This window comes from Ornithodoros turicata, chromosome 6, assembly GCF_037126465.1.
Source record: "Ornithodoros turicata isolate Travis chromosome 6, ASM3712646v1, whole genome shotgun sequence".
In the NCBI taxonomy this organism is placed as follows: Eukaryota; Metazoa; Arthropoda; class Arachnida; order Ixodida; family Argasidae; genus Ornithodoros; species Ornithodoros turicata.
In genome coordinates, this window is record NC_088206.1 from 66,804,403 (window position 1) to 66,816,873 (window position 12,471).

At 48.4% G+C, this 12,471-nt stretch overlaps 1 protein-coding gene across 1 annotated transcript; it reads right to left on the reverse strand.

Annotated features, from left to right (window-relative positions):
- Positions 1–472: 472 nt before the first annotated feature.
- On the reverse strand, positions 473–12,471 carry LOC135397100 (uncharacterized). Its single transcript, XM_064628439.1, has 7 exons — positions 12,368–12,471; positions 9,447–9,532; positions 6,442–6,531; positions 5,497–5,581; positions 3,065–3,111; positions 2,833–2,928; positions 473–622 (listed from the first exon to the last, which is right to left on the reverse strand). Exons 1-7 carry the CDS (start codon positions 12,420–12,422, stop codon positions 566–568), a joined length of 516 nt encoding a protein of 171 aa, XP_064484509.1. The 5' UTR covers positions 12,423–12,471; the 3' UTR covers positions 473–565.

Consider the following 12,471-nt stretch of genomic DNA (forward strand, 5'->3'; position numbering starts at 1 on the left):
CAGGTTATGCGCGGGTGCTAACGTCATGTATATGACGTATAACGACCATGTATGAACAAGTAAGCATGTATGTATGTAGGAATGTGCGTACGTGAAAATGTATAAGACGATGGAAAAAGTGCCTAGAAGCGATTGGAGAGCACAATGTACGATACGAGACCCGCTACAACAGATCTATTACAGAGCGCAGTATGGGATGCTCTGAGAGACAGTACTGACACTAACGAAAGTGGGGCTCCTAACAAAAGCAAAGGGTGTGTGTGTGTGTGTGGGGGGGGGTCCAGATATACCGCTTGCCAAGTTGGCCAAAATGAGAACGGATGAGCAAAAAGTGTTCAGTTTGGTGTTCAGTTTCAACCTGTGTGGTAGTGGGTAGCGATGAGATGTAAGGCCAGGTTAGGTGCGCGTACTAATGACATATAATAGACATATAGAGCACATGCGTGCTCTAAGTGAAAGCAGAAACAGAACATTGTCGATTGATAAAATATTTATTCCCCTGGAAAAAAAAATTTCAACTTCTGCGATTTCCATCTCATCTTCTGTCATCATCGTCTGCATTCTGTCACTGACGAACGCACTCGCCGTCCCAACATATGCCATTTGCTGCAGTCGATGGAATCTGGAATATATGGAAGCAATGCGACATCGATCCCAGATATTGCTTACAATTCCAGAATCCTAGGTAAGGATATACAGGACGATGGAAATCCCTTGTACCCTACGTGGAGCCAACTTAATTCCACCAAACTTCCTCCCAGGGATTGCCTGCCTGTCGTTTCCGATCGTTCGATTCCATTACAGAAAGAGAGCTTTGCGCAGTGCGCAGAACCACCAACGCTATCTGTTACGTACTCTGTGGCCCTCGCGTACAGTGTACTAAAACACTCTAATGAGGGGGCCATCACCAGGGACGACACCATAACTCATTGCTAGCGGTAATTTTGTGATGGGATTCACAGGGAAGATGGAACTCCTATACAGTGTCCAGCACGGCAAGCAGAGCTTTTGGGGAATAGCGCTGGCGATTTGATCGTTGACTCAGCAATTTTGTCACGGTGAAAGGGCGAGATGGTTGATATAAAGACACTAAGAGTAGTCCTGAAAGGCTTGTAGTTTGAGCAATGTAGGTTGATGCGTTCCACAGTGATGGCGGCGGCATCTTGGGAGCCATATGTGGTGAATGAACGCAACAATAAGGTATATTTCGCAGCAACCAGAAAGCGCGCCTTGAGATCAGCTCATCCAAGCATAGATGTTGAAGGCGAGGAAGTAAGGGCTTGAAGGATGTTTTTCAGTCAGTTCTTGTCGGTTCTTGCTCAAGCACACATACGCCTCCTTCTCCACATAACGGCCTTCTACTTCCCGAACTCGAAGTATGGTGAACTAGAACGACTCGTGTGCTGATCGGCAGCTGTCGGGTGTAGCCGCCGATGTGCCTGGCATGCCGCATGTTGAATTGTTGTAATAGTTCAACAGGAATCCGTGTGATGTGCGAGGAGCGCGTAATGGCGAAGCTCACGTGCTTGGCTTAAAATGAGGGAGCACGAGCTCCACATGCATTGAATAGGCCAGGTAAATACGCCATCCTTCTAGTTCACCATACTCCTGAGACGCTTTCAGACATATGTCGGCACAGTTTCCTTAGAAGTCGGCCCAGGACGCACATTCCCCGAGGGCGTTGCCCACCTCTGTGAGGCCGACAACGCACCGCCGCCACACTCAAAGTGTGCATATCGATTGGCCCACAGAAGCAGGTCTACTAGACCTGTTTCTGTGAGCCAGGTGCCGAGAGTGAGCAGCAACGTCAGCGCCCCAAAATATGCAACGCGCAGTAGTTTAGTAGTCTTGTAGATGGCGTGGCACTTTCAAATACATGGTCTCAAGTTGTTCGCACTTAGGAAAGGTGCACCGCTTTTTCTGTGGGTTTCCTACTGGTTTTTGTAGCTCTCCTTGACGCAGACCGCTGGATACATCACGCAGGACCTGCTGATGAAACTCCTGATGCAACTGTAGACAGGGAGTTCATGGCAGAACGTGTGGGAAAACTTTAAGAAAAAAAAAATCTAAATGTGCGTGCACAATACAACAGTGAGCCTCATTTCTCCCTTATTGTGCGTGCACGATACAGTTATTTCTTCACACGTGTCACACGTGGGCTGCGAAAAGGCTCGAATTTTGATAAAGGAAAAAGCTATGAGGGGGGGGGCAGCACTGATGATGCTTCTGCCAGTTGAGTTACATGGAATGGCGAACATTCTATAATACAGAGTATGCAACTCCTCGACGGCTAATTACCTAAAATTTATTAATGTAAAAATTTTAATTTTTGTATAAAATCTGGTTGGGGCATAGGTATCGCGGTAACGACCGCCACACTTTGCTGTGCACAATCAGCAGAAACCATAGGCCAAGTGAAAATCAAGGAGTACCGGAAGGACATTCCTAACGCGAGGAACGTTACTGATCTTGGTTGCAAAGGTAATATGTCGAACCATAGATACACAGACTCCTCTAGATACGATGCTTTCTACCCGGAGTTCTCGTTTCGCTGATCGTTTATTTTGGTCGATCACAATACCGACGTCTACGACCCACCCGTCCTAACTAGTCTTCTTCGTCTGGAAGTCTTTGCCAGGGAGCAGGGCCATCACTACAGTGTGCCATGTAGTAAACCACTGTGATGACCACCGTTCTCGTGGCTTAGCAGAACAATTCTTAAAAGTCCACCATGAGGCTTTTTTTGCTATTTCTACAACACCTCCCCAGACGACGAAAACATGCTAGAACCTCTCTTGAAGACCCGAGCTACAACAGATGATTTGCTCTTACGAGACAGTCACTGCCATCAACTTCCCTGGGATATGGGTTGTTGCTCCGGCCTGTCTGGCAGTAGTACTGGCATCCGTAAGAGACTCCGTTCGAGTTCTGCGTGAATGTGAAAGAACATGAGCCTTAGTGTAGCATTTACAGCATGGTATCGTAGCATCTTTGTGGGTGATGTGCATCGGGGAAATTACGAATGAGTTCGTGCTCGATACTCTTCACTTTGAAAAATACTCACTCTCAGGTAGTCGTATCCTCTCGGGCACTCTCGCGCTGGATTTCTGTCTGCAAAGAGTTGACGGACGTAAGGCACTGGAGGGCTAGGGCCGTACTCCCAACCAACCCTGAGGGCTCCCTATGTGAGCGTTAGCCCTGAGGGAGAACAATTTCGTCTCCCAAAGCGCCCGTATCTGCAAGGGGCGCCTTAAACGCGCGCGCCAGCCAAGTGAGCTCGCGTGCACCCTGTACGCTCCCTGAGGATCGCCCCTCTGGAAACAAACATAGAGAACATGTGCCATTTCATGCGTGGATCGCGTCGAGCGATTCAAGGATGGTATTAGTGAGTTTTAGTATACCATTGATAAAGTTATCATCTCTATCGGAACCAATCGCACTCCTGCGTGGCTCAGAATCTTATCCACTGATTGGTTCCGGTTGATACGGTGAGTCGCTAGCCACGTTATCAACGGTCTGCTAAAACTCTCTATTGCCGTACTGATTTTACTGTACGTAGAAAGCTGAACGCGACGTTAGAAGTAGGCAATCTTTCTTAGGTCATTCACGAACTCGATAATGGGTGTCAGTGCTAGTGATGTCGATCAAGTGTTTGAAGGCCTTTGGCCGGTCGCCAGTATTATTGAGTGTGAAGTACGCCCGCGTGGCACGCAACGTGGTAAGAGTCGCCCATGTTTCAGATATAAAGGTCATTCTCGAGAACCCATTCTCACCCCCAGAACTCAAACGAGCCGTTTCACGTGCCTCTTCATGGTCCCTTTAATGGAAGAAGGGCGTAACGATCCAATGGGGTCTTCTGGTTAACGCCTCAAACATGTATATAGATATATTTTTTTTACTGCATAATATGGACCATCAGGAACTCTCACAAAACATATTTCCTTTGAGATGCGAGCATTTCCCAAGACAATCCTTTACAAGAATGGGCGCATCGGCGGCGAACTGTCCCACCGTCTTCTGGGTTGTTGTGATGTCACGTCATCTCAGCACTTTTATTGGCTGACGGGAGTCGCCTACTACAGGGTGGGAAAAAGACCGACCGGTGGGGTGGCCGGTTGACTGCTGTGCGTCAGTCGCGGGACGGGCGACGGCAAATACAACAGCAAAAGGCAGGAAAGAAAAAAGAATGAGCGCACCTCACTATTGGGTGGATGACGTGACGTCGGTGACAAAGGAGAAGGTTTTTCCGACGCGGGGGATTTGTATGCTCTCTTCCGAGCAGGCGCACTGTATGTATTCGTACTTTTTGTGCGGATATGTATCCCAGTAAACCTATCTTCTACTCCTTCGGAAACATTAGAAAATGGTTTCATTCGGATTTTGCAGCCGGCTGCGCGCTCATGGCTGAATTCAGGCAATAACAGTGTGCGGACCGACATCGCTGGAATTGGTTATGAAGGCAGGCTGCCCGTCACACAATTTGGTCTTCCGACTCGCAATCTGCTGCCGAACGGTCACTGGAAGCATCAGCGTTCATGCTTTCAGTGGTATCGGATTGCAACCAGCCTGGTGACGTCGTCAGCTGAGCGATTGGGAATCTCGCCGACACTCGCCAACAAAGCCAATTACGTCACCGGAAGAGGCGAAGTAGGGAATAAGGGCCGTTTCAACCGGAAGCTGGCGGTTGGTTCCGAATTGGATTCCGTTTCGGATTCCGTTTTTGGTGATTTATCAAAAAACACTAAAAAAATTTGTTAAACATTTTTGTGTTTTCTTTTTGTTGTTTTTTGGGAGGGATCTTATCACATTAAGTTTATAATAGTACCGGATTCCTTGCCGACACCACCTTTAAGACATTAAACTTTTTCGCTTTCTCTGGTAAATGCAAAGAGGAAAATGGCGGAAGGCGCCTTCCCTTGGAAAATTACAGAGCCGGGCTACCCGCGCACGGTACACTCGCAGACGTCTGGATGCTTGTCAGTTCGATTATAGGTCGATTTCGACCAGCTCCGGTGGCGCAGCGGTAACGCGTGCGCTTGGAGACTGGGAGGTCCGCGGTTCGAATCCGCGTCCGGGGTTTTTCCTGGGTTTCCCTCAGATGTGCAATAGGCGTATGCCGGCACAGTTCCCCTGAAGTCGGCCCATGGACGCAGCTATCCTCCCCCCGAGCGGATACCGCTCGGTCTTCCACTTCACCCTTTCCTCTCCTCCTCTCCTCCACCTTTCCCTTCCCGAGAAACATGCCGCCTAATCAGGCAGGCAGACCTCTCGGGTTCCTCCCAACGACACTCCTCCTCCTCCTCCAGGTCGATTTCGCTATAGGTTGTTCCGTCTAGCCAAGAAGGCGGTCCCTGCCGTTTGTACATACTACTAGCGTACGATGCACTAGAACTCACGAATATTTCGTATTGCTCAGCGACCGGATCATATTGCGAATTATTTTTACACGAATAAAGGGTTATAATTCACACGATCGAGTTGCAAATGTAAGCTTACAGTGCGCTGGACGCATGTGTGTATATTCTTCCGGTGTGTAACACCGCCCCCTGAAGCACCTGCCTTTCGATGCGCCGTCAAAGTTCTGCAGAAATTGGGATTAGCGGTACCATCAATAGTGTATTGCACAATGTCATTACACCGTACAGCGTTACGCTTCGGACAGTATTGTGCATGAAACATTTACATACATTTTAGATACATACAGACACTGTAATGCTACCGAAGTTCTCATTTGACGATTATGGTGATGGGTTTACTATTACGAAACCAACTCGATTCGTCTGGGAATTCGACTCTCTGAGTTCTCTAGACAAGCAAATGTAGCGTAGTTCGCGTTTGATTTCTTACTCTCGGTTTGCGGGTGGTCAAGAAAGTATGTTTGGTACAATAACTATTGTCCATCGATCATGAGGCGGAAATATCCCTCTTCCCCTCCGAATAAATAAATAAATAAAATATCTGTTGCAGGGAATCGCGCTGAAGTAGTCCACAAGGTCACATCTTTCAAGGATGTACAAGAAAGGCTAAGCGCCGTATTCTTAAAGGGTACTCGGTGAGCCCTCCTCTGGAGCTGCTCCTTGAGACCGATATTGTGCTTCAGAGGTCGACCTCTACACAAATCGAGCGCAGGAAATCCTTCGCACTTTCCTGGAATAGTACAGGTATTTCCTTATAGGCACCGGTGCATTCTTGAAGCCCAATGTCTCCTCAGTTGAAGGAGCGCTCCTTTTCTTCACTCACTATAGTCGAGGCCGAGTGTCGCGCCGAGGATCGTCAAGAATACGTCCCTAATACTTCCTTTTCTGAAAAACAGCTATATATCGTTCTTTGGCACTTCTCAAGGATGATGTCCCACATATTTCATCACACGAAGTGCCATATAGTTATTCTCCCCACGCGCCCTTTGAAGAAAACTGTATTGTACTGAACCGCTACACTTACCAAGCAAGGTCTTCTGTCCCTCTCTTTTTTGTAGCAAATTCCATCATTAGGCCCGCAGTAGTAGCTGCAGCTAAGTTTGGAACCTTGGTACTGCAAAGCGACTAACATAAGTCCCTGGTGGAACGAACACTGTCACGTAGCACATGTGGAAAATTTCTGTCGAGACAGTTTGTGTAAAACTATGCAGAACTAGAAAGACTGGTATGTTTACCGGCCTATTCAATGTATGGGGTAGGCGTGGTACCTCTTTTAAAGCCAATCACGTGAGCTTCTAAGTATGCGCTCCCGCGCACCACGCGGATTCGCGTTGAACTGTTACACTTCAATATGTAGCATATGTGATCATGCTAATAGTCTTCTTCTTCTTCTTCTTCTTTTTTTTTTTACATGTGTAGAAAACTTTCCAGTTCACCCACCACCGGTTCAACGCCCGAACGTTGATCCGCGCAAGGAACGCAAATACCAAGAGTTAGTTCGAGCAAACAACAACAGGCTTTATTACTTTTCGACTGTCAGTTCTAGACTTCTTCGAGGAAAAGAGCAGACGATAGTGCCCACCAAAGCCGACGTTTCGGTATCCGCTCCCTAACCCCCGTAGCAAACCCCGGGAAACAAATGCGCCATCTAGAGGCGCTATCACCAACCTCACAAATCCCACACGTGCAATTTGTTGGTTTTCATACTGACTATTTTGATTCCTTGGGACAAAATTTGTGTGTAAGCCATTAGTTCACCATAATAAGACTAAGCGGTTGTTCACAGCGCGAGATCATCCCACGTGCGTAGGGGCGGATCCAGGATTTTTCAGAGACCGGGGCCCAGTCATTGTCAGCATGGTATATACACGATCTAGCTCGATTAAAGACTGCCCCCCCCCGCCCCTTTCTAGATCTGGCCCTGCACGTGCGCCTCTTAGTAGCCCTACCAACCATTACTGACGTTATTCGCTGCATGTGGAACTTAGTGCGGAACCGTTACGCAAAGTTTGGACACCACGATTTTTTGTGTGTGATTGTCACCGCATGCTTGCGTCGTCGTGCGCCACGGGAAGTTCGTACGGTAAGCAGGGAACGCGCTACGTGCGTAATTGTGAGGCTACTTTTTCTGCGCACACCCTGTGTAGCACCTCCGGGAACTATCATGCAAAATATTTCCCCATATGGGTTCTGAATTGCCTAGCGAAGCCCTTTGTGTCTCCTTCGGCTTTCGTTTGCCTCTGACGGATCTTTGCCTTCGCTTCGGCGGCACGCACTGCACAGTCTTCGCGTCTACGTTGTTTTCCCTCGCTGCCGCACGCACGGTAGGGATCCTGACGTCGCGCTCTCTTGTTTGCGAGCTCGGCTACTCGACGAGTTGGGTCATAGCGTGTTCTGTACCTTCCGTTCGTGTACTCGTGCCCGCCGCGAAGCTTGTGCGTCAGCAGCAACCAGTGTCTCCATGGCGTCTGAAGCAGAGTCACTATTGGCGAATTCAAGTGGTCATTTCATGGCAACGCGGCCTGGCGCCTGGAATTGCTCGGGAGTTTCCCGCGCTGGATCACGTGACCGTTGCCACGAATATAGCGGTTTTAGTCGCTTGGATCACGCTGGGCGCTGGGGGCATCGCGGCCGCTCGTCTTCGGGTTTCGTCGTCTGCTACAACCCACGTAAACTTCGACGTGTCAGTCAATGCGGACCTTCACCACCCTCACAGTGCGGATGCGACGACACCGGATATAGTTGGGCTACCCGCTGCTCGCTCGTTTCGAGACCGAGCGAAAAAAGGGCGGGCGTTCGCGTGGCGCTCGGAAAGCGCCAAGCCTTTCTGCCTTTCGCGCCTTCCTTGCAGCAACCTTCCCCTGCGAAGCCATCCCTGTGAAAGATCCGGAGCCTTGTGCCACTCCCGCCACCTGCATCACCACACCTCACGTGATACCGAACGTCACATCGCGCCACGTGCGTAGCGCGTTTCTTGCGTGAGTCTGCGCCGCGATATCTGGGCACAAGGCGCACGCACGCTATCCGGTGCTTAATTACGCATATAAGGTAAGGAGGGGCAAGACGGAACACTTTTGCTCGACGCTGCCTGCCTCAGAAACGCGTTGCTCTGTGCGCCTGAAACCTCACTCACAGGTGGCTCTGCGTGTCCGCTTTATTGCACGTTAGAATTGTCCGGATTGGTGTATCCGTTAAAGAGAAAAAAGCTTACTTCTGAGTGAAATATAAAGACTCTAGACTCTATAAAGACACTATTTTCTGTAGCCCCTTTACTTGTCATCTGCGCAGCAGCGTTTCGCAGGCTTATTCATTCAATGTAAGTCAACATTCAATTTCTTTATTCATTCATCTAAATACATGCGAAATATGGGCACTCTTTGTTTTCCGTGGTGACCAGAAAAATTAATTCATCCAATGATATGCATGGGCCAAGACACTACAATTTAATGCAATTTCGAAACTGATAAGTCAACTATTAGGTACCTTTACGCTTGTTCCGCAGTTTTTTTTTGTTTGTTTGTTTTTTGCATACTGCCTAGGATTTCCCAGCAAATTTTCCTGTTACCTAGCGTATTTCCACCAAAGCAGAAGCGCACGCAAAAGCGAGCGACAAGCGACACATCAGACTGGCGGTGCCTTGTTTGCAAAGGACGGTGCAGCAGAACAGCACCGGGCTCTATGTGGTTTCATTACCACTGTGAGTCTCATCTTGCCCCGATGGTTGGGGCAAGGTGAGGCAATCTACATTTTTTTAAAAATTTTTTGTGAATGTGTTTTGAATTTCCTTACGCCGGCTACGTCCGTTCTGCATCTAGAGGTCAGAAGCAGAGAATATGCCTATCGCTAGTTGATCTTTCTTTTTTAACAGGAATAATACAATTTTCATATTCATTTGCAAATTTCTGTCTCATCTTGCCCCACCTTACCCTAGAGCTGTCGCTGTAAAAGAATGCGCGCATTTCACTACTGGGTGGATGTCATCACAGGCTGGCAGCCGAGAGAATGAGCTCTTCTAGTGGTTTTACTTACCTCGATACGACTGTACCTTGGGCAGGGGCCAAAGAAATTCCATCCAGAGTGGTCACAATATGCAGCTCCATAGACCGGAGTCGTTACTACGGTTAATAGAAACACACTTATTACAGCCTTCAATGGCATCTGGCTTTTCGAAGGCCTTCAGAGATCGCCTCACATATGATCATCACCATTATCACGCCTTCAGTCATCACTTTTTTTCTCTCACGCTAATGATCTCTTCGTCATGCTGAAATATCTTAATGGGAGAAATGTTAATGAGAATCAATCAAGATATTGCAGCGTGGAGGAATGTTAATGAGAATGAGAATCAATGGATCTCCATTTTTTTTCTTTTCTTATCAACTCAACTCAACTCAGAATCAATAGAAGACTGAATAGGGGGTATCAGTGTCAATTGCGCGGGGGGGGGGGGATCCCGAAGGAAAGAGAAGGAGTGGAGTTCTACCGAATGCGTAATAGGGAGAGGGAACGCGGATTGTAGTTGCAATAAAGCGCATCCTGAGCTCAAAGGACACAGCACCGCCACATAGTGTACTCCTGTATACAAGATACGTGCACGTTTGAGAGCTGTTCTCTATAGCTGCCGGAAAACAACTATAATAATAATATTAATAATAAATAAAGAGCGGTTCATTTAATAATTTATAGCTAAGTAGTACAGAGTCTGATAGATCTCGTATATTAGCTAATATTGCGCGCTGGTCGGAGCATGATAACCTTTTTATCGTTTCGGCACCTAGCTCATTTCCGTAATTTCAATAATTATGTTTAAAGGAGCACCAAGGCAACCCCGTTTTCTTTTCTTTCTTTTTTCATTCTTCGGTGCCGAGTGTTTTCCGATAAAAAAAAATGAGTTCCTGCGAAAGAATGATAAGCCTAGGCGACCTGCAGTGCGAGCGTTAGGGTACATTTATGCTGCAGCATCGCTGCTGGCACATGGCACATCGCTGTTTGGCGATGACGAAACAAACACATGTATCTCTGTGGGCGCGTTCATGCTGCAGCATCGCTGCTTGCCAAAGATGCACGCCATGATCATCGCCACAACAATGCTGCCAAACATGTTTGAACATGCCCGGGGACTACCTGACTTCTGGCGATGACAGGTCAAACACAGAGCTTTCTGTTGGTGCATTTACCCTGCAGCCTGGCTGCTCGCTTATCCTCACCGCTGCTTGCCGCTCTGCTCGCTGCACCTAGGAATGTAAACATGTTTGTCTTCCTGGTATCATTGATGACTGGCGTCTTGAAATCCGACCTGCGATTGGTTGTGATGAAGTCGGTTTCCTCCTTCCCACTTTTCCTCGTTTCCATCCTTCCACAGTGAACGCTGCTAGGCGACTGATATAGCGAAAGCGAGCAGCATCTTGAGCAATCTGCAGGGTAAACGCACCCTAGCGGTTATGCGAGCAGCGATGTGCTTGAAGCTGCAGCGAGCAGCGATGCTGCAGCATAAATGTACCCTAAGGGTTCTGTTCCGCGTACCTTTGAAAAACCCTTCTCACGAAAAGAGCGCATCCCAGAAAGAGAGGACGTCGTGACGCATGCTACTCCCCTCACGTGACCAGTGACGTACGGCGCACAGATCAAGCATGTGCAAGCGGCGCGTGATCTGCGTAGAAAAAACAAAGAAACAAGGCACGGGGCCTTCGCCACGTCACGAGACCATCGTGTCTGGCTGCATTCTCCTAGCATTTTTTTTTTTTTTTTGTAAATTCGCTTGCGCGGCTATAAGGCGCCGCAGAGCGAGAATATTTTGCACGGTGACTCCTGGTGGACAACATGACAGACGAGGCAGGATTTGGAGCGGTGTTAATGTCACCTCATCTCTCCTTTAATGCCTCCCTATGCCATCACCAAAAGGCCATCCTCTCTGGCCGCCTATCGTCTTCAAATAGCTTGGCGACGCAATGAAGACGCTGTCATCGTTTGATCCTTGAGCGACTTGTAGCCGTGCACGGAGACGTCGGTAATAATCATAGCGCACGTGCTCTCGTTTCGTCCGGCAGTGTTACATCATAAACATATGTAGCGCCACCTATAGATACAGACGGTAACTGTCTCTACTTACTCCTTCGCCACGTATAAGACACACAAGATAAGGATGTCGTCTGCTTCGTCCAATCGTTGCAGACGACTTCAAAATACGGGCTTTCTGTGGCTGTCGGTGGCTTCCCGTGCGGCTGATGGTGGCTAGTCTTCTTAGCTACGGTCGCCGAAGGCACAGTCGTGATTGGCGGACTTCTAATGACTACATCACGCCGTTTAAGAAACATTTTATTACTATAAGCAATAAGGTTTTGCTTACTCTACGTGGCGTTTAGAACGCGCGTTCACACAAACTATTACCGTAGCCTTCGTTGGCTGGTTAGGTAGGTGGCTTTCCACGTCGAGACAGGGAGGGTGACATGGGTTCGAATCCCCGCTCCGGCTGTGCTGTCTGAGGTTTTCCCTGGGTTCTCCTGCACCCTTTCCAGACGAATGTCGGCAAAGTTCCCCCTGAAGTCCGCCCAGGACGCATACTAACCCCTGTCCCCCAGTCCTTCCTGCTGTCCTCTCTCCATCTGTCCACGTCTGTTTGCCGCTCATAGCCACAGTTGCTTCGCGGCGCTAACACGGAATATAAAAGAAAAAAAGAAACGAAAGCGTTCGTCGGCGGCTAAAGATTTTTCAGAGTTTACCACTCGAACCCTCGTCTTCGCTTCCAAATACCAGCGTTACCATCGTCGATAAAAAAAAAAAGTCCTTTCCGAAATTCTGCCATTGACCAGACTAGTCCAGGGGCGTTCATAAGACAAGGAGCACGTGTGATAAAGTGGATTTACTGCACTTCCTGGTCTTTGTTCTTTGTAGGTATAGATCTACAATCGTCGAAGACAGGATGATGCGACATTCATCGTGCCTTTACTTACCGAACTGTAACGATGCCACGAAGACCAGGACGAACGCGACCAGAACAGAAACCATGTCTGTTTCGGACTGCGGTGAGCGCAGTTTAGAGAAGCGTGATATATAT

Bases quoted from the DNA above. Each gene is read 5' to 3' on its own strand.
- LOC135397100 (XM_064628439.1), bottom strand. From the start codon at position 12,422: ATGGTTTCTGTTCTGGTCGCGTTCGTCCTGGTCTTCGTGGCATCGTTA. The intron at 9,533-12,367 runs GTAAGTAAAGGC...TATTAACCGTAG, and splicing joins CGTGGCATCGTTACAGTTCG to TAACGACTCCGGTCTATGGA. The intron at 3,112-5,496 runs GTAAGCTTACAT...AACTCTTTGCAG, and splicing joins ACACATGCGTCCAGCGCACT to ACAGAAATCCAGCGCGAGAG.